Raw genomic sequence first — 22,300 nt, 5'->3', positions numbered from 1 at the left:
TGAAAAATTATGGAATTCAGCCCATTTTATTCAATGTATTAAAATTGTTTTGGATTCTGATCATGTCCTCCAGAGTGCTTACAGTCCCGTTCGCCTGGCATCATCTGCCAGCTTGGGAAGAGATCTCTATTCCACCATGCATGAGCTAATGAAAATACTGAATAGAACCTGGCAAAGAGGAGAGATCCTCCCCAACTCAGGAATTTCCACTCATCTGGCACAAAATCCCTGAGAATTTAAATAGGCTTTCAATCATTTGTAAGCCTATCTCTGGGGAAATTCATAACAGATCCTTGTTCCCTAGTTAGCTTATAAGAATGTCATGTGGAGTGTGTCCTAAGCCTTCCTAAAATCAAGGTACCTTGTACATCCTGCCTTCTCCTGCTCCTCTGCCCCCTTTCCCATGCAACAGCCCTGCTGCCTTGTTGAAGATGGCAGTTGGGCTGGTTCATCATCTTTTTTTTTTTTTTTGACAAATTCACACTGGCTGTTGCATAATAACGTATTATTCTCTAAGGACCTACAAATTATTTGTTTAAACATTTATTTACTGTGTCTGTTTCACTGACTTTGCCGCTGCCCCGGTCTAAAGACAGGCTTCTGTTGTACGCTGGCTGGAGCAGAGCGGCTCAGTGTCGGTGTCCTGCTCTGACACCCTGCCTGCTCAGGGCATAAGCATACACTGCACCCAGCCCAGACTTTCAGAAATTACCCCAAATGAGCAAAACCATCTTGGCAATAAAAATACATCTATTCAGTGTTTGGATTTCTAAAATATTGTGAGTTTAGGGGAGTACATGGAACTCAGGAAAAAATGTTCTTGAAGGTATGCCTCAGGCTCTGCCTGAAAGAAACTCAATTTAGTCAGAGTTTCTTTTTCTGTCAAAAACAGTAACTCTTTTGGACACCTTAATCTTGGTCATTATTGATTTTGACATAATGCTTTGTAAATATTTAAAGTGGGGTGTGTTTTTTGATCAATTACCTTGTCTTAAAGTTTTTAAAATATAAACCATTAGTTTTTCTTGTCATCTCAATAGCTTCTCCGTATTTTTAATTTCACTGTAATAAAATTATGATACTGATTCAATATACTTTGTTGTGGGAGATTTCAGGAAAAAGCTGAGCAAGAAATTATGACAAAATCAAAGTCAATTTTATTTGCACTTGGAAACAAGTGTCTCGCCGCCTAATTCAGCACTATTTTCTCTTGCAAATTATAGCAACCATAAGCACAAATACAGCAAACAAATGAACTTTCCCATTTTGAAAATATAAGCCATTAAGCCATATCCATTATCTACGAAAAGTGCTTAATTCCATCTACATGCTTCCTATGGTTAGACGCTGGCCTCTCTTCTGTCCTATTTTTCCCGTTTAGCCATTAAGCAGAGCTTTCCCTTCCAGTAATGGATTACCACCACCCAGTCTTTTTGGACAGCTGAGCTACTGGCACCTCTGTTTCACTGAGTGAAAGCCTCAGAGGCACCTAAAATGCTTATAGGAATCTACTGGGATGTTGTTCTTGTTTGTTATTTGAAATGAACACCTAAATATTTGAAATGAAATGAAAAATTTGAAATGGCCACATGAAATAGCTATTGCTTGGAGACTCCCTGCCCAGACAGAGTTGTTTTCACAGTGAGGTTTGTGAACTCATAACAGCTTCACCTGAAAAACTAGTACATTTTTTTTTAGGTCTCCTTTATATTTGTTACAAGTAAGGGAAAGGTTTGATGTAAAATTCCATCGACAATTCTGTTTCAGTTCTCTCTTTCTCTAAACCCCACATTTCTTCTCCTGTTAGCATCTGGGTCACTTTCTCTACTTGAGCAGACCCACTAAACCAATGAATATTAATGAGAAATAATAAGAAATACTCATTAAGTAACAATAGTAACCAGAATTAACTAATAATAGTAAGAAATACTTTTAAGCCATTTTAGGAACTAGCTATGGCAACATTAGCAAGTGATGTACCCACTAGGATAGGACCTAGGCAGTGAAACAGTTTGTGGTGATCTCCTGATGCCTACACTCCCTACATGCATTTTAGAGGTTTTATCTCCTAGTAATCCCAGTCTGGTCCCACTGACTAAACTCCCATCAATGGCTGGAGCGTACCTTTCGGCTCAGTTTCACCCGACAGAAGTCTCCGCTGGCACATCTGAGACTGCTCTACAATTCAAATCAAAGCAAGTCTGGAAATTTGCTCATGTAGATGTGGCCCACATAGAGTACAAGTATGCTGGGAACGGTCAGAAAGGCAGCTTTAACATCACTAAAGTAATTCTGCATTAACAGAGATTAGCTAATATTAATGCCAAAATGAACTCGGTCATTTCCAATATTAACACAAATCTGATTAAGCAAAAATAGAGCTAAAATAAATACTTGAAATAGCATATAGCCCCTTGTAAGACATGAGTACCTATGAAACTTCTCCTTAATGTAACCGAGTTAAATAAGGTAGCAGAGTAGGAAGGGGAAGGATACTGCTTTTAAAATTTATCAGTTAGCCATTACACTGAGTAGGAAAAACAGGTTTTGTGTATATCCTTTCCATACTCGAATGGTCTGCACTTTAGGGTAATCTTAGTTTAATTTGCAAAAAATGCCTTACCCTTTAATCAAAATGTTTTTAACCTAAAGGGAAAAAGAACATTAAACAGTCCAGGACGTAGCCTGCACCAAAGAGACTAAATTGTGTCAGAGCTTCGGGCAGTAGCCTTTCATATGTATTATTTGCACTCCTTTTGCTAAAGTCTTTGCATAAAACATTCTGAAGTAGAAAATTTACCAAAAGCAGGTAAAAAGCTAATTAAAAGATGCTGAGAGGGAAAATAAACCTCACTTTGATTCCTGCTTCTTCAAAACAGCAAAAAAGAGTTGTTCCAAAAACCTGATGTCACATTTTCTGAGGGTTTTTTCAGTCTGTATTTATTAATCTCAGTTTTGCACCTGCTTCTACACTCAAACATCTCTATCTCTGTTTTCTCTGTGCAATTTGTGGACACAGATGTAGGTTTCATACATAGCATGCAGATGCAAGTGCTAAATTGGAAAATGCAAATGCTGTGGATGATTGGAAAATGGAGACTTCTCTGTATGATGCCTTTTTGGCACTCTGGACCAGAATACAGATTTCATAGATTTCATTCAAATACAGAAAATACAGGTGTGTGATTCCTATTTTTCAAATAAAAAAGAACTGCACATTCGCCTAAGACAAATTTTCAGAATTCTCCTTACCTAGGTTTTTTTCACTGGAAACAACTATAGGTTATATTTTAATGAAAATCCATTGCATATATTAAGAGTTATTTTTGTGCATAGAAGTTGATTAGATTTCATTGTAAAACTGCTTTTTCTAAGAAAGAGCATGCAGTAATATTACTGTGATTATTCTCAGACAGGTATCAACTAGTTTATACATAGAAGCTCAACTACTTTTGTGAGTAAAATATGATAAAAAAGAGAGACTCCAAACTCACTTGTGCATCAGTGACCTCACCACCGTGTTTCCATGAACATGAGACTCAAAGAGCAAGGTGTATAAGTATGGCAGCAGTGAGTATCTGATCTGAAGCGTAGTGCGAGATATCTTGGCAAACTCTTCTCCGAACACCGCCGGGTCTTGTTCCTGTTAAGGAAAAGCTTTGATTTCTACTGAGCATTATAACTAGGGACTGCAAAATCAACAGAAAACCTGCTTGCAACCTAAGGAGAGCTGTGGCTGACATAATGCTACAAAAGTGAATGTTTAAATAAGAAAAAGCACTGATTTGCAACCTGGAAGATCTATTAAGAACAACATCCATTATCAACAAACTCATATTTGTATAAAACTTTTCAACTTGAAAAATTCCAGTGAGTTCAGAGAGACCAGACCCCACTGCGGTGTATGTGAGCCACCTGGAACCGCCCCTGACCTTGTGACGGGAGGGGAGCTGGTGTTTCCTCTCTGTGCTTGGGAACAGACACCCTGTCTCTAGAAATCCATTTATCCTGGAAATGCAAGCCCTCTGGGACAGACAAGGTGAAACACAGGAAAAAGGGAAGACTGATAACCTGCAAAACAAAGGTAAAAGCATAATTATGTTGGCCAAGAACATAAAGGCAAATCTACTTAAAAGTGAGAGTAAATTCATGGCCTTGCTGAAGGCAACAGAAGTGACTGAAGTCACTGCGTGCTGTGGGGAAAATATTTCATACATACAAAGAAACTTGATTTCTCTTCCTGCGCCCACCATTTTAGGACGCCCCGGCCGAGGGGACACCCCTGCGTTAGCAGTGCCCCTCGCCTCCTCGCTGCCAGCGATACTCTCTTGGGAGAGAGGGCACGCATACTGGGTCCCACCATCACGAGGGCAGGTTTAAGCAGTCTGTCTACACTCGTTGGCTGCTTCTGATCTACTTCAAGGCAACCCTGGCTCTCCCCTGCGACGGGGTGCGGAGCATGCGGCCCGGGGCAGTGCTGAGAGGGGAAAGACTTACATCTCCTTTAATTCCTCCTGTCCGACCTTCTCCAGTGCTAAACTGAGCCAGCTAATGAGTCACACGGCTCCGTTCCTCCTTCACAAAATTTTCCCATAATACTCACTTTTCTCATTAAAATTGAAGAATGTATGATGAATTCCAAGGATAATGAAACATAAAACGAACAGAAGTAACAAAGCTTTTTATATTATCTAGTGCTTTCCAGTCAAGAAAAGTATTAATTAAACCATTTGAAATCCCCAATGGATTAGGCAAAGTGGATATTTAAGATTTTATTTTAACACTAAATTAATATTAATTAAACTCAATATTTAAGTTAAATTTCTCCATTATTATGTTTACATCAGAATTAATCACTGATAACATTCCCTGCTGGCTCTGAGCTCCAGAGCATCCATCTTTTATTTCAAAAATTACACTATATTTTTACCACTATTCTGACACTGTACAAATATTGCCTAAGTTCAGAAAAAAACAGTCAGACTTCTTAGGTGATGCTGAGTCACCCAAAATGCCTTGTTCATTTCTTTCAGTGAATACAATGTTTTAAATGGATTTAAGTAATCCAATAAAATCACATGTATTTTCTGCTACTTCTGTCATTCACTCAGCACTGAGTTGCAGCTCCCATCATTAAGACCCGTTGCACTTTTCCTGCTTATTAAATTGTGCATATGTGATTAATACTCACTCACCCATGTCAGACCCCGTTTGCATGCTCAAAGGGCCAAGCAAACATATATAGATAAGGTACCTCTAATTTTAGTGGAGAGGTAAATAGAAAATACTTATCAACAGCAGCAGCTAACACCTCACAGACATTTGTTCTCCTAGAGAGAAATATCTCAGCATATCTCAGGGATCTACAGGGTAATTCCTGACCCTCTTAATGACAGCACTATAGCTCTTTATTCCTGCATTTGCCTGCGTACTGAACGTCCATCGTACTTTCGTGCAGAGACAGAGGTCTTTCTGTGGGTGTAAATGTTGCAACACTTTGGCGATGCAACTTCAAAGAAAACTGAAGGTTAGCTAATAACCTGAGCTCCAGCATTGCACGGATCAGTTTACAGAAGAAACAAAAAAGACATTTATTGAACTAGCAAAACCATTTCATCACGGCTGCAGATAAACACAGCGTACTTACAAAGGCTGCGAGACCTTCAAACTGTTCATAGTTACAAACAACCTGATACTTGTGACAAGTCTTGAAAGGACTTCACAACAAGTTGAAGCCAGGGCATGGGTCTGAACTGAGACTGCACTTTTTCATCCTTCTCATGTGCTCATTGGCCTTTCTTAGTCTTTGTTGCTTCTTGGCTGATAATGCTGTCGCTATTGCTGGCTCTCCTTGGAGTTCTCACGTGTTTGTCTGGAGTATCAAACTGTGGCGTTTGTCTGAAACTTGCTTTTAAACAGCAGGGATGGTGTATAATGCCCTTGCTCCCCTTCCTGCAATACCTATTATAGTTACAGAAGTACTGAAACAAAAATCGAAGTAAACAAGGGAGTGGGAAGATATCCTGACACTCACTGGCTCTTAAATAAAACCTGGGCTTCAGTAGGTAAAAGATGGAGGGGATGAATCTTACCAACAGCATGGGAAGACCATTTTCTGTTATTCAAAGTCGCGGTACACATTTCTGCATGGCTTTTGGCTGTTAGATACTACACATTTTTCAGTGTTTCTATGTCATCTTTACATTATGGACGGGAAAAATTTACACTTCACAGTGTAATTCCTGCTCTCAGTGCAGCACTCCTTTTCACCCACTGCTCCAGTTTACCCAAGAATGGCAGGTTAATTTCTGAGAAAGTAATACAAATCACTGTCATCATTACTGTAATCATAGACTACAGCTTTGTGTAACTTTGTTTACTTACGCTATTTCCCTCTGCATTGTGGTTTCTGGAAAATGGATAGAAAGAGCCAAGCTGCATCCAGCGCAAGCAGAGTTCGTAGGTAGTGTTATAGTTAAATCCACAGATATCAGCACCAATCTAAAGAAAAAATAAAATCATAGGATAAGTGTTTGTGATTGTGACTGAGGCCCAAAAATGAGAAACTACAGAAGTTTGTTAATAAAAATAATTTTTGGAAAGAGATACCTATTTCTGATTACTTTATAAGAATGCTCCATAATGATATGAATTTTTCCAGGACTGAGATTGTACTGGCTCTTGGAGCATTAACATCACTGTGGAAGATCTGACCCTATTTCAATAATTCTACAAATTCTCCAGCCCGGCTTGCAAAACCAGAAATATATGGAGGGACCTCAATGATAGAGTACATAATACAAACAGATCAGTGTTGGATGGCATGCAGTGATTTAATCTGAATCTAGCAGTGCTATTTTTGTTTCTCTTCAGCCAGCCAAGATTGATGACATTTAGCTTTTTTTACTCTGCAGTTCCTTATGCTGTGGAGGCCGTTACTGCTGGCCGTCTCAAGCAGCTTATTTCAGAAAACATTTGAGTTAATTTAAAGTGATATTGTGTATGAGCCAGCAACTGCCTGAAGGGCACCGGTCTTACGTAGGGGATGCCAAAGAGGTTGAACTCCAGGATTCCAATGATTGACTGATGCATGTCCTTCCACCGAGAGAAGTTGTCACCAAGCCAGTGACCCCCATGCTTCCCACTGCCAACAAATGTAGACCGCCTCAAGACAAACGCTCGCTTTCCAGTTGCCTGCTGGGCAACACTGCAAAGAAATGCAACAAGATCATTAAAAATAAGAATGGCATCCGAAAGAGTCATATGACCAACCTGAGCTTTCAGGCACAATTTTATCTGAAGGGGTGTTCTTCGTGAAACAACTATTATTGTGGTCCCGAGTCACATGAAAAGGTGGTTGCAAAACTGCAAATAATGGGAAGTTTTACTCAGTGGCTAAAATAAAAAACTAAAATCTATCTGATCCACAAAACAGTTTGTTTCAGGTATTTTTAGTCTTCCTAAAAAATAATTTGTGTTTAATTTATTTTCAACAGTGTCTCAAACTGAAAAATTGAAACTTAATTTCCTTTCTGTACCAGTACATTTAATTTAGTGTTCTACAGGTTCCTAAAAAACAGTATAATATGTATTTTTTCAATATAGGATTTATTTAGAAATTTGTAATGGCAAATAAAGTCCTAATATCATGGAATTAAAAGTAAAAAAAAAAAAAAGAATAACATCAAAGCAATATCTGAACATCTTTAAAAAAGAAATAATCAATATACAAAGTAAAAACGTAATCATTCAAAATGTCACCCCATCCTTGTAGCATTTCCTCTGGTTTCCTGTCATTGTTTGATATATGAGGTTTCATTACAGAATTAGTGGTGTAATGAATTTTTCCTTGCCTTTTGAAAATAAATTTGCTGCATCTCCAGAAAATCAAGGAAGTGCAATATGCCTTATTAACAAATCTGTTACAAAATTCCTCAACATAGGATAATCTCTGTACATAATTACATAATGCAATTTTATATATTGCAGGAACTCAGATTCAACTCTGCTTTAATACGATTCCAGCAACACAACTTAGATTCTCTGGGAAATCCTACTGTGAAATATTAATCATGTTGTTCACCATCCACCTCCTTCTCCCTTTCCTTAATGAGATTTGATCAAGAGCTCCCTCATCCGTATTCGTAATGGCCAATATTCGGTATTGGTTCTGTAATGGCAAAGCCTTTAAAATGCTTCAACATTTGTTTCTGAAGCAAAAAACCCAACAGCTTTCTTGCAAGCCTGAACATATTAACCTTATGGGCCATATGCAGAAAGAGCTGCAATTCTTGAACCATGCTGGACCTGCTGGTTCTGGGTTGTAGGTGCACTGCTGGGCCCAATAGCTGCACAAAACTCCATGTGCTTTGTATAAATGGCATTTTGGAGCCATTTAATGGATGTCCTGAGTATGAGTCTTCTCCTCTGGCTGTGCAGCACAAGTCTTTGGCTCCATTTGCAAGTGCAGGTGCTAATGAGGGCAACATCGGATCAACTCAACTATGACCTAGAGCTGCACAAAAAATTTGCAACAAGTAATTTATTGAATAAAATTCAGTCTACTGTGAACCATTGATGAACAGGTCCTAATGTTGTCAAATGTATTTGTCGATTGAAATTATTTACAGGATATCATGTGCAAATAACTCTTGGTGTTAAGCTATGCACAAGCTGATTGCTGCTAGTTCATCTATATAAATTCAAGCCATTTGACATGGGTCAGATGACACATTTCTTATTCTCTGGCTGCGTTAGAATAATTCTTAGAATTGTTTTTTATATGATTATCAACTTGTCATTCGTTTTCAGCCAATATCTTGCAATTGATGCTGGTTTGCTAAGTATTCCTGTCAGTAATTTAATTTAGTATATTATTTGTGAAGAGTGAATGCAGAAAGGGTATACAACCAGCCTTGAAAAGAAATGTGTTTGAGAAACCCAAATGAATATGTATGAAAAATTCTTCACAAAGTTTCCCAGCTTCGCAGCGTATATGGCCTCTGCTCATGTTTTCGGTGGTGTTCTCCAGCCTGGAAGGACTCTCTACGCTTGCCTGAGCAAAATATGCGTTTCTCTTGGAAGGAGCCCTGGAAGCAAGCACTGCAGGAACGGGGAAGGTTCACAGCCTTGGGGGCGGCCGCAAGGAGCCATGCACCAGTAACCGTCCCAACAGCGTTGGTGCGGCTTAGCGCGGCCAGGACAGCGTGCATGCTGAAGGGGCTGGGGCAGGCGTGCCAGCACACAGAGCTTCTCCTGCTAAATTCACACGGTGCGTCTCAGGCAGTTGGCTTTGCTGGCACAGAGCCTGAATAAAACTGAAAAAAAAAAGCTCAAGAAGATCGGCAAATCCAAAGTCTCTATTCGAACAGTGTTACCAAGACAGTGTATGGTTATTTGGAGCACAGTGCACAGAGGACAGATCCCAGTGGACAGACCAGTGATGGGAGGATTTTTACTGACACTGGGGCATAGGGGCCCCAAAACCATGCTAAGTCCCATGTGTCCTAGCTGGGCTGGGTGGCCAGCGAGGTGCAGGGTTAGAGGGCTTTCTGTTCCTTCTCTTGAAAGCTGGACTGCTCTTCAGCCAGGCCCACAAAAGCTGGCAAACTGCTTCTGGCTTTTACCCAGTGCCTCCCTTCCCCCAGGCTTGGCATATAAAATGCAAGTGCATCAACACCGTAAGCAGGCTCACTTAGCCAAGTCCTCTGGATGCTATTACAATACAACTGCTGAAAATGAGTGCTAAACACTGCCACAAGGCAGCACAAGGACCCCTGCCTTGGCACTTACATTGCGGTATTAAACCTAATCCATGTTTTAGCTCAATCTCTACTGGAAAAGGCACGATTTGCCCATTTGATTTAATCCAACAGCTAGCTTTCCACTATCACTCCAGCTTCACAGCAACAGTCTGCCTGTGTAAGCTAGTTTTGAGTGCTTCCCAGCTGCAAAAGGAGTTCTACAGTAGCCACCAGCAATTGTGCTGCAATGCAGCTCTGCCCTCCTGGACCAGCTGAGCCCTAAGCCAAAATGCAAAACGCTGCCTGCCAGGAACCAGAGGCAGCTCCAGAAGCAGCCACGGGAGCTGCACACTTCCGATCCCTCGCTGGCAGTGATAGAAACTCCTCTGCTTCGGCCACGGTAATGAAGGGATGGAAAAATTCCCCTGATGCCACACAAGGCTGCTTCTGCAGCAGCTGCATGTGAGCAGCTCTAACAGAGGATAGGAACATCTTGCTTGAGTTATACAAAAGCAGCAACTGAAGAGTTAGGCCCTACAAGTAGATCCTGATTTTAGCTAAGAAAAGTAAAATTGGAAAAGAGTCTGTTTCTTCTTCCCAGATTCTCTTTTCTTGAAACTTCTTACTAAATGACAAAGAGTAAAATGAAGCATGGAACTGTTTCCTATTAGATACTGTTACAGATTTCCCAGGTAACATCAGCAGCTTAAAAAATGTATTTCAGTCACCTGAAATCTGCTTAGAAATACTTAGAAAACTTACTGGAAAGTTGGTGCTGTCTGTGACCAGCCGAAGAGAGAGTGTGTGTTATAATGCTCTCCAAGGTAAGTCTTGGAGTCAGGACACAAGGTCTTTTGTGCCAGGGAAAGATCAGAAATGCCTGAGAATGATAAAAAACACTGTAAAATTATATACATCACAATTAAAATCTCTTCATATTTCTACTCATTTAGGGGTGAAAACACCAAAGGATTTGGGAAGCGGAAAAGCTGAAGAAGTGCCGGACCTGCACTGATTAGAGGGTAGCATGTAAACATGAATACCTGCTTGCAGACAGGCACATGTGTCCTCAGGAGGCAGAGAGGACTAAGTAAACACTGCTAATTAATTTCAAGTTTTATGTCCAACAATTCAAAACATCTATACAGATATCATGTATTCAGTAAGTAATAGCCAGAAAGAAAATTTCTGCATTGCTGAATTAAGAATATAGCTTCATATTCTGTTACATAGTGACACGTTTTACTTAAGAGCAAAAATGTTGAAAGAAAAAAGAACCCAAACGCAGAAATTCAGGTGCCCAGGGAAGTTGTATGTTGTGTGAAATCATGAGACCTCCGTTTGCATATCACTCGGCTGCAGATGTAGGTAGGCAGCATGATTCTGCCCTATCATGGCAAAATTCACACCTAAGCTCGACTCTGGCCCTTCTCTTCCCCTGAGGCATCTAGGACTAAAAGAGAGCAAGACAAATGGCACGGCCCCAAGCAGCATTGCGAGCGATGAGTGGGGGGTGTCGGAGGTGTGCAGGGGAGGAAAAAGCATGAGGTGCAGCAGTCCACAGGGTGTCATCTGCTGTGGCCCGATATGCTGCACAGAAGAGAGCAAGGACAGATTATAACAGGTATATTCACATGCGGATGGATTATCCAGTAACAATTTCTATCAGCAGGTCACAGGCAGTGGAGGCAGCGATAGCTTTTTGCCTTCAGTAATAGTCAGGGGTAGCCCTGACGTTGCTGGCACAGCACCGGTTTAGCTGAGCCAAGGGGAAGCAATATGAGGCACAAATTGGCTGCCTGGTCTTTGATCCCATATTAAGGAGGTGCTGGCAAAGCCCTTTTGGTGTGGAAAATGTGATTCTCATGCTCTGCAGGTAACCTCCATGAAAATGCCATGTGAAGTTCAGCAGGAATTGGGCCAGCCAGGTGTTTCATTTATACAGTGTATTTATTCTTAGAGATGGAGTTGAAAATGTTATAAAATCCTCTCCAAAAAAAGAAAGAAGGTAGATTCTCAAATATTCTTCTTTTGCATGCTTAACTAGGTGCACGCACTATTGCAAATATTTCTCTGTGAGCAAACAATCTCACTGCCTAATCGCACTTTACTGTATGTTTGCAGTTCATTATTATGAAGTGAATTTCTCTGTACCTGAAACCCCATTAGCCTCTCTGCTCTGATGTGCCACCCCAGCTGGAATCCTTGCGTTTGGATCTTTAGACACAAAGACTCCAGTGTGGCTGATCTGCATCAGAAATAACTTAATTTATAGGCAATTTCCAAGTAACTTTGACTGATACTGCTTTGAAGAAGACACTAAGGTTCTGGGCAAAGTCACACTTAATGTCCCAGTGGCACTTAATTATTAGCCCCATAAAATTAAGGTGGGATATGAAAGAAAATGCTGCCATGAGTCATATTTTCATGCTTCATTCTTATTCTGAGTATTTTGTATTCTGCCTCAGTAATACTGATTATTTTACAATTGCATATTAATCTTCAGTATAAAGTATTTTATAGAAAATTGATTTGAAGGACATCTGTTTTTAGAAGCTCAAACCATGGTTACGTGTAATCGTGGTTATAATTCAGATAAGGAGGCTGAAGCCTACATTGACGAAAAGCCTGAGGCACTGAGACTGGGACTTGCACAGATTCAGTCACCTAAGACAACAGTGAGCCCCCAAAACCCTGCCAACCCCAGGAAGGTCCTAATGTCTTGTTGGACTGAGCAGCTTAGGTCCCACCTCGCACCTACACCAGTCAAGGGCTTGGACAGCCAAGGGCATGCACCGTGTTGCCATAAAGTGAAATATAAAAGAAAGCCCTTAAACACTGGTTGAAAACAGATCTCCTACACATTGGAAAAAAATGCCTTAGGCTCCTGTCTGCAGAAGGAAGACCAACATCGTGAGTCGCAAGCAGAAGTAGGTGCATACATGCACGGGAAGGAGCGAGTCAGAGAGAGAAACTGGGCTCCAAACACCTATCTTCAGCATCTCTCGTTGTCTTTACATGTCATGTAGATATCTAGGTCTCTAAGTCCTCTATAACAGCTCAGACTTCAACACTAGTTGTCGCAAAGCTCAGCTTCATGGCTCAAAAGCCTCTTTATGGGTCCATCCTCAGTCCTTTTTTTCTGAGGGTAAAGGGAGCTCTGTTTTGGCCATCTTCCCCAAAGTCTCACACCTTTTTTTTTCAGCTCTGAACGCTGACAAAAATGGAGGTAACTTAAGGCAAAGGTGGAAATGTCTCATCAGTTCCTGGGCTTTGGTCAATGACAAGACCCACAGGGCCAGTATACAAGCTACAATCAGCGGTTTCCCCACAAAGAAAGCAAACACCAAAACCATCATTAAAAGCTCTGCTTCTGGTTTCAATTATTTGCAATCTTTTTATAATATTTTGTCATGCTTTTGTTATGTTTGTTACTCTTGTATTTGGAGTGAAAAGAAATGAGATTTAATAAAAAAAAATTAAGAATTCACATGACAGTACAATAGCCTGAAGGGAAAAGGGGACATTTCCAATACTTCACTGTCAATAACTCATTTATGTATCAACTTCCTGCTGCATATTAGCATCGCTTGGGCAGACAGGCTTTCCTGCAGAAATGTTGGCTGGATTAATTGCCAGGACCACAGGCACTAATTTTAAGTACTCATGGCTTCCTGGGGAAGAACGAGCATGTCATTAACTTGGCTACTGGAAGAGGTGTTCCCATTCCTATGAGTCTCCCATAGGCTTGAGCATTTTTAAAGTTTTTTTTAGCCCATTTCTAGTAAGCCAATGAAAATTTCTTTCCTAAGAGAAATAAAAGATATTGAACTAAGGCATCAGGAAGATGCCATCTTCCTTGTCATGGTTTGTGGAAAAGGCAGAGACTGCCCATCCCTGGGACTAGCAGTGGTGATGGTAAAGGCAGAAGGGTTACTCCTTCCGTAAATCTGTAGCTGAGTTAAAGTATATAGGTATCTTGCCCTTTCTCTGATGCAGACTAGTTGCTCAGAGAATGGCAGGGGAGGCCATTTTTCTAGCCCTGTTACAAGGCAGCCTCAGTGACAGAGGAAAGCGGCTTATGTTTGATACTCCACCAAAGCTGAGCCAATGGAGTCTTGAACAAATACTTAACTGAATGCACAGAACAAGCAGGGAAAGATGGAAAATGAGAGGACGGAATTTTTTTCTAAGAAATAGCCTATCCAGGATTAAAAAAAAAAAAAGATTGTCAAGGAAACTTTACGTGGTGGGCTGACCCTGGCTGGACACCAGGTGCCCACCAAAGCCACTCAATCACTTCCCCTCCTCAGCTGGACAGGGGAGACAAAATATAACGAAAGACTCATGGGTCAAGGACAGGGAGATCACTAGCAATTACCATCATGGGCAAAACAGACACAGCTTGGGGAAATTAGCTTAATTTATTACCAATCAAATCAGAGTAGGATAAAAAGAAATAAAAACTAAATCTTAAAACACCTTCCCCCCATCCCTTCCTTCTTCCTGGGCACAACTGTACTCCTGGATTCTCCCCCTCCTCCAGCCTGCAGCAGCGCAGGGGGACGGGGAATGGGGGTTGAGGTCAGTTCCTCACACCTTGTCTCTGCCGCTCCGTCCTCCTCAGGGGGAGGACTCCTCACTCCTCCCCTGCTCCAGCGCGGGGTCCCTCCCATGGGAGACAAACCTTCACGAACTTCTCCAACGTGAGTCCTTCCCATGGGCTGCTGTCCTTCAGGAAAAGACTGCTCCAGCGTGGGTCCCCAACAGGGTCACAGGTCCTGCCAGAAAACCTGCTCCAATATGGGCTTCCCACAGGGTCACAGCCTCCTTTGGGCACCCACCTGCTCTGGTGTGGGGTCCTCCACGGGCTGCAGGTGGATATCTGCTCCACCGTGGACCTCCCTGGGCTGCAGGGGGACAGCCTGCCTCACCGTGGTCTTCACCACGGGCTGCAGGGGAATCTCTGCTCCGGCGCCTGGAGCACCTCCTCCCCCTCCTTCTGCACTGACCTGGGGGTCTGCAGGGTTGTTTCTCTCACATATTCTCACTCCTCTCTCCGGCTGCAGTTTCTGTTCTGCAGCAACTTTTTCCTCATCTTAAATAAATTATCCCAGAGGTGCTACCACTGTCACTGACAGGCTCAGCCTTGGCCAGCAGTGGGTCTGTCTTGGAGCCGGCTGGCATTGGCTCTGTCAGACATGGTGGAAGCTTCTAGCAGCTTCTCGCAGAAGGACCCCTGTAGCCCGTCCCCCACTACCAAAGCCTTGCCACCTTGCCACACAAACCCAATACACATTACTTACTAGGAACGTAAGGAGGACGTTATTGATATCATTAACAGCACATCCAGGATGCTGGCCTCTTAAGAAATTGGATGGTTCATTCATATCCTTTAATAAAGGGAGTGGGACACATGTTAAAAGCCTCATTTTCTTTTTTTAAAAGAAGGGAGGGCAAATATTAATAATGAGACATACAATCCAGATCCCATCATAGTAAAGGACATGCTTAAACTCCAGACACATCTGGATCCGCCACTCAACTGTCCTGGGGTTGGTGTAGTCAGGAAACACCGAGTCTCCGGGGGCCAGGCCTAGAGATCATGGGTACAACACCTGGTTATCTTCTTATTTCTGTTACACAGCTGCTTTATCACTTTGAAGCAGCACTAGACCAAATACATGAGAGAATTTAATAAACCAACCTTTCCAACACCAGGAGTTACACCATCAGAGTTGTTCACCCAGACTCCCATTTCCTCTCCAAGATCATAAGGCCTGTAGGTGCCTGGTTATTCATCCTTAGTTATGAAAGGGTCCTGAAAACAGTGATTACACTTCCATTATCAAAATCCCAAAGGTAACAATTACATTTCTATTTGTACATTTTAGAAAAAATTGGATTATGTTCTTAATGGAGATTGCAGTAATATTGGAAGCAAACAGCATTAAAATTTAATAAGAGTTGAGAGCACATAATAATTTAGGAAAAGTCATTAAAGACGTCGTGAGTATTCCTTGTATAAGGCAAAAGTCATGTGAAATTATTGAATACCCTCATGTTTATTTTTTATGAGACATTCTATGTTCAAATGATTTTAGAGAGGCACTAGATTTAACTTCCCCCCCTGCCAAGGTCTCTGCCTGGCAGAGCAGGGTGCCACGCTGGGCATTCCCACACCTGGACACCTCTGGGTTTCCTCCAAGGCAACCCTCATTCCAGCTGCCTCAGCATCAGCAGCTCAATGCTGAAATAACTAAAACTTCTCAAGGGGCTTGAAGTTGGGACACGTCCAACCTCAAAAAGACCTCGTTAGTCCTCCCTTCAGATCCAATGTCAGACAAGGATGTTTTATGCCCGTCCAGTGCAGAGTAACCCAACTCATGCATGCCTGCAGGGCCACACATCTCTGTTCCCCCCAGGCACGAAGACCACAGCATTTTACACCCCACAGCTTGTCCTTGCTGCCCTTTTCACTGCCTGGAGTGATCACTACCTCCCATTGCTGCCAGTGGCATTGACACTACCAGCTTCTCTGCCTCAGGATGGCCATTGGTAGCCACCAAGCTGATTGAAAGGGAGCCTAATCTGCTTCTGGGGAAGGTGGTGGCCCACCATGCGAGTAAGTAATAAAGTTGGGAATACTTTGAGATGCCAGTGAATGAACAGATACTATTCAACTCTGCTCAGCAGTCAACTGAAACTAAAAGGAGATAAGTGCGCTTTGCAATATGTCCCTAATTGGGAGCAGCTATCAGTTTTGTGTTATTTAGGACAAAGGAAGATTGCAGCCATTTTAGAAGAAGGGAATTCTTTACTTTTCTCTTAGAAAATGTTATTCCCTCAGGTTATGCTTAAGGCAAAACCTTTCAGTTATGAAACACAATAGAGAAAAACACCACTGAAATAATTCTTCCATTCACTCACAGCTTGCCAATAATTTACGTGAACTTTAATTAAAATGTGATAGAAGTCTAACTAATAAATTTCTTAAGAACAAAAAAATCTGATCCCAAATGGTAAATTTCTTTAAAGGCATGTTTTAAAGCCCATGTTAACACCTAAATTAATTGCCTGATTTACTTGTAAGACCTCTGATAGCTATAGCCCTGGCAAGGAAAGTATATTCTTCCATGCCTCAAAAAAATAAAAGCCCCTGCTAAATCCCTACCTTAAGTGCAAAATTCTGTTCAACTTTAACTATCTAGCTCCAGTGTCACTTCCATGAAGAGTATAAGTGTCCATTACATTTTTAACTTGTTTAATAGTTCAGCTTTGGAAAAGAGAAAACTGTCCATCTGCAATAATTATCTTATAATTGTGGAGCAGATGTCCCTCAAGGGACTTGAAGGCTGGAAGAAGGCAGCTTAATTAGTTACTCCTAATCCAAACTTCTGCTTTCCTTCAGCTGAAAGGTTATTCCAGGGCATAAATCTAATATATTATGCAGGTTTAGTATCATCCTAAAAAGAACAAAACCCTCCCGTGCATTCACAGGTTGATTGGGGGGGAGGAAGTTCATGTCTGTTACATCTCCCCTCACTCATCTTTTTAGCAGCTCTTGGAGAGGAGGTGCTGAGCATCCTTGACTCCAGCTGACTGCCCTAAGGCCTGGGGGCACCCAGCACTTATCCAGACTGATGGACTTCCACCTATGGCCCCAAACATAGATTTTGAAGCACATCCATAAAAACTCATCTCTGGAAATTTTAGCCTCTACAGTTCATAGAGCTGGACTTTAGAATGTTAAAGCTCTCAAGCATTATTTTGAATCATGAGCATGTTGCTATTGACTTTTGAGTAATTTGTCGCTCATGTCATTCCTAGCTGTTTTTATTTTTAGTGTGGTGTAATGGAAGTTATACAAGGTCTTTCATTAAAGCTCCTCTTCAGTAATAATGTTTATCATTTTACAGTGTAGTCATTGTTACTTCTAGAGCTTCTTTCTTTGTTTCTAAAGAATATATTTGTTCTGACTGAGCTGAAGCATACACATTATTTAGTGCAATAATGATGACCAAGTACTGGCACCCTTAGACAAAATTTCCCTTAAATGGAGGTGGCCTCTGAAAGAGATCAGGAGAGACAAGTGCTGAAGGACTGCATTTAGAGACTCCGGTAATGGGGCCGTGCTACTATCAAGGTGACCATAGGTACAGAGGGCTCTCAGCATTGGATGCAAGCGTGGTGACTGGACTTCCCGATGGTGAGGCACCAGCCACCACAGCGGTGGTGGCACAGAGTTCAGGGTCCCGTCCTCAGGCTGGTTACTGGTGTTAATACTGCTGGCTCTCAGGATCTGCACTTTGCTTGTGACCATAGTGGTGTGAGATGAGGAGGACTGAACCCCTCTCCCCCAGATCCATTTACCAGAGGTTTTACATGACACTAAATGACTGCAGTCGGAGCCCATTTCCTGAAATCATCATGAGGGAGGCAACAATCTGCTACACTTGGGGAACTCACTCATTACTGTCACTACCCAAAGGGAATCTAAATAGAAAATTGTTCTTTCAGTATCAAACTGGAAGTTAGCTGTCACTTGGGAATGAAACCTTTCATGCTGTTCCAGCTCCTGACTCAACTTTGGGAATGCTTTACATCACTAAAGAACGCTAACAGTCAGAGTTTGACAGAAGTATCAGCAACTGTAATAAAGTGAAAACAGAAAACTTGACTACCAGTGCAACATATGCTTCCCATTAGCTTTTAAAAAATGAAGGACAAACTGGATCAGCTTTTGTTCTTTTCCACAAGCTTGCCTAAAGAACTAGAGTAGAAGAGTCCTTAGTTACAGGTTAGTGGAAGGAGGAAAGAAAGGCCTCCTATCTGGATTCCCATTAGCTCATTACGTGACTTCTTAAGAATTGTCATATTCCTTGCATCTGCCTAACAGCTGAATTTACACTTATATAGCAACAGCTCCTTGCACTGCTCTAGCATGCACCATCTGAGAAATTGAAAGGGCTTTAAAAATATTGTTGAAGTTAAACTCAGAAGTAAGAAGATAATGTAGCTCACCCACTAAACCGTGACTGCTTGCCTGGAGCTTCTTACCCAGCAGGAAGTGCAAAACCACTGGAGGCATCCCAACTTTGATGAAAAAGAGGTGACTACCATGTATTTACTGAAGGGCAAGAGTGTGCATGGGAAGTGCTACCCCAAACTCATGGTATTTTGCTGATATATTCATGTCTCACAAACTTTTTTGAGATAAACCAGTAAACAGGCAGGTGGTATTTAATGTTACAGCTCTAAGAGATTAGATAATTTTTAAAGCAGTATTGAGCATACAGGGAGCCTAAACTGCCTAATAGTTGGAAAGAGCACTCAGTCCTGACAGTACACGTGCTCATCTACTGCTTGGTTAGTTATTTACAATGATGTATCCAGTTAATTTTGGACTATTTTTGTCTTGAAGTTGCTCTCCATCAGAGTGACGTAGTAATCTATTACTGTTTAAACACTGTGCCTTGGACCTCCACTGATGGAGACTGTTTTCACTGCTGCACCCTGGAGCTTCTCATGATTTACAGCTGCAGAAGGACTGGGAATGTATCTCTGGGAATGTATCTCTGAGGACAAATTGCTGGCAAAGAGCGCTTACTATATAGGCTGCTATTTCCATTATCAATATGTAATTGATCACTTGGGCTGTGTGGTTTTGTTTGAGATTCCTAGCAGCGAATGCAATTATAGTGCAACAAAGTGAAGATTAGGCCAATAATAAATACAGAGCAAGTATTTTTTAATGAAACTACCAAAAAACCACCAGCAGACTGAAGAACAGCAAATCTCATAACTGTATTTTAAAAAGAAAACACTGATATGGGTATCTGTGGTGCTGACTAGTCCATCGTTGGTCATATGCTAAACTTTACAACAAATTGTGGAGGAAAAAATAAGGACAGGGAGGCACTTCTGACTTAATCTATCTATTTGACAAGATAATGTGATTTTTAGATGAGGAAAGGGCAGTAGGTCTTGGTTATCTTGACTCTAGTAAGTATCTGTTACACCACTACAAGTGAAAGAGGAACTGTCCCACAGTTTAGGACTCTGCTATTCAGTCTCTTCCCACAAGCCTCTGACAGGACCCCCATGACAAGATGAGGAACGTGGCCCTTATCTTAAAAGGACTGGATCAATTTATGGCCCAAACATTAGTGGCCTGTCCATTATGATTCAGCTGGATTAATTGGTCTCCTTACAAGTATGAGCCCCCAATATAATGTAGGTAAAAGTGATGCAGGGCTTTGTCATACGAGACAATTTTTAGCAGAAGGAAGGAAATATTTCTGCCATTCTCCAAACACTGTGGGAGCATCATCTGGAGCTCTGTGAAATCCAGTTATCTGCTACACTGGCAAATGCATTCAAACTGGGGCACATGTGGGGGAAAGCTACTACAATGAGATCTGAAGACCTCACCCGATCAAAAGAGAACAAAATACTTCAGTTTGTTTAGCCTAGCAAAAAAGGCTGAGGGAGAATACGCTTGTTTGAATACATATATCACGAAAGAAAGTAAAGGGATCCGAGACTGGCATTTTGAGGTAAATAAGAATAGTAGCACCCAAATGAAACGTGTAAGCTGACCGTTTAGGCTGGAAAATAGACCACTGTAATTACAGCAAAAAGTCCTGAGAGGGATTCTGTGGGATTGTCTCCTCCTCCTTCCCCTGTGGGTCAGCTCAGCCTGAGCCATCCCTGATGCATCTGCCAGACCTGTTTGCAACACCCGCTCGGGGAGGGACCCCTGGCCCCGGGCAGCCGGCTCCCTGCTCGGCTCGCCTTGCAGACAGGCAGCTTTATCCTAATGTCTACCTTAAATCTTCTCTGCTGCAATTTAAAGCACTTTTCTTCTTATCCTGTCCCTAGTGGTTATGGAGAGCAAATTATGCCTCTCTTCTCTGCGGCGATGCTTCGCACCCTGCATGCGCTGCTCCGGGTCTCGGCACTCCTGAGCCTTCCCACCCTGAGCCTTCCCAGGCAGTGCAACTGCCCCAGCCTGTGCTGGGGAGCGCAGCCCTCCTAGTACTGTGCTGCTGGGGGGCCCTGGAGAGCAAGGGCTTATGTGTCTATCGAGGACCTTTATTTAATTTCTTAATTTATTTCATTTTTTATTTAAATTTCAATTAAATTGGTCTCCAATTTCCTTGCCACCACTGGCACTGACTTAGCTATTATGACAAGGACACGTATGGGGACTTGCTGGAGAGAAACAGCAAACTTTGTTGGAAAAATTGGTGGGGGAAGATGGAAAACTCTGATTTCCACTTCTGCCCAAATTAATTTGTTTGGTCATACATCAATTTTGGTTATAGGTTTAACATATATTTTCCACAAATTTTCATGCAAACAAACATGTACACTAATTTAGATTAAAAGTAAATATAAGGCCATGCGAATTGTAGTTACTAGCTTTCCAGAGTGATTATGAATAGATTTTTTTCCACTACTCAGCTATTTTTGTGTGCATATTAAACCCATTTGTTCATTTTCAGGAAAAGAATTGCATGAGAGCAATCCTATCTCAACTCAGTCCTGAAGAGAGGCAAAATTTCTCATAACTGAGTGGGAAAAAGTGAAAGAGAATTAATGTTGTGGTATAGAGATGGTGTCGGTATACATATATCTGATAAATGCAGCACATTTAAATATGAAATCTATGAGAAGTTGTTTTTCAGCTCTTCTCAACAAATGACAAAAATGAACAATCTGTGCGTGCGCGTTAGCATCTAGATACTGCTGTGAACACTATGCTGCAAATAGTTCTTATAAATGGAGAAATAATTAGCAACATCGTTAATTTACCAGAATCACGACATTGTGCATTCCTTCCTTCGTCAGCTGTTGGAGGTACTCTGGCAGACCTGCATAATTCACCTTATCGTAGGTAAAGTCCAGGGGACGTTCCATGTAGTCGATATCAAGATGTTGAACATCCTAAACGTTTTTAAAGAAAACATTACATGAGTACTTCTTCCAGCTCTGGAGCCCTCAGTACAGGAAAGACATGGACCTGTTGGAGCGAGTCCAGAGGAGGGCCACAAAAATGATCAGAGGGCTGGAGCACCTCTCCTATGAGGACAGGCTGAGAGAGTTGGGGTTGTTCAGGATGGAGAGGACAAGGCTCCAGGGAGACCTTCCAGCAGCCTTCCAGTACCTCAAGGGGGCCTACAAGAAAGCTGGAGAGGGACTTTTTACAAGGGCATGTAGTGATAGGAGAAAGGGTAATGGTTTTAAACTAAAAGAGGGTGAATTCAGACTACATATAAGGAAGAAATTTTTTACGATTAAGGTGGTGAAACACTGGAACAGGTTGCCCAGAGGTGGTAAATGCCCCATCCCTGGAAACATTCAAGGTCAGGTTGGACGGGGCTCTGAGCAACCTGATCTAGTTGAAGTTGTCCCTGCTCCTTGCAGGGGGAGTTGGACTAGATGACCTTTAAAGGTCCCTTCCAACCCAAACTATTCTATGATTCTATGATTGAAGTATTTGATACAGAAATCCCTTCTAACCCAAACTATTCTATGATTCTATGATTGAA

The 22,300-nt window shown here is 41.7% G+C and overlaps 1 protein-coding gene across 1 annotated transcript in view; it reads right to left on the bottom strand.

Moving 5' to 3' along the window:
- The window catches only part of LOC115342322 (sucrase-isomaltase, intestinal-like), a 35,715-nt gene extending 14,047 nt beyond the window's left edge, over positions 1-21,668 (bottom strand). The window contains 9 exon segments of the mRNA XM_041123989.1: positions 3,515-3,643; positions 6,385-6,501; positions 7,039-7,207; positions 10,506-10,623; positions 15,050-15,065; positions 15,068-15,136; positions 15,224-15,339; positions 15,447-15,564; positions 21,564-21,668. Of these exon segments, the coding sequence (XP_040979923.1) occupies positions 3,515-3,643; positions 6,385-6,501; positions 7,039-7,207; positions 10,506-10,623; positions 15,050-15,065; positions 15,068-15,136; positions 15,224-15,339; positions 15,447-15,564; positions 21,564-21,668 (957 nt within the window).
- Between the last annotated feature and the right edge of the window lie 632 nt (positions 21,669-22,300).

The sequence above is a fragment of the Aquila chrysaetos genome, chromosome 5 (assembly GCF_900496995.4).
Source record: "Aquila chrysaetos chrysaetos chromosome 5, bAquChr1.4, whole genome shotgun sequence".
Taxonomy (NCBI): Eukaryota; Metazoa; Chordata; class Aves; order Accipitriformes; family Accipitridae; genus Aquila; species Aquila chrysaetos.
This window is presented reverse-complemented; position numbering and strand designations above follow the sequence as displayed.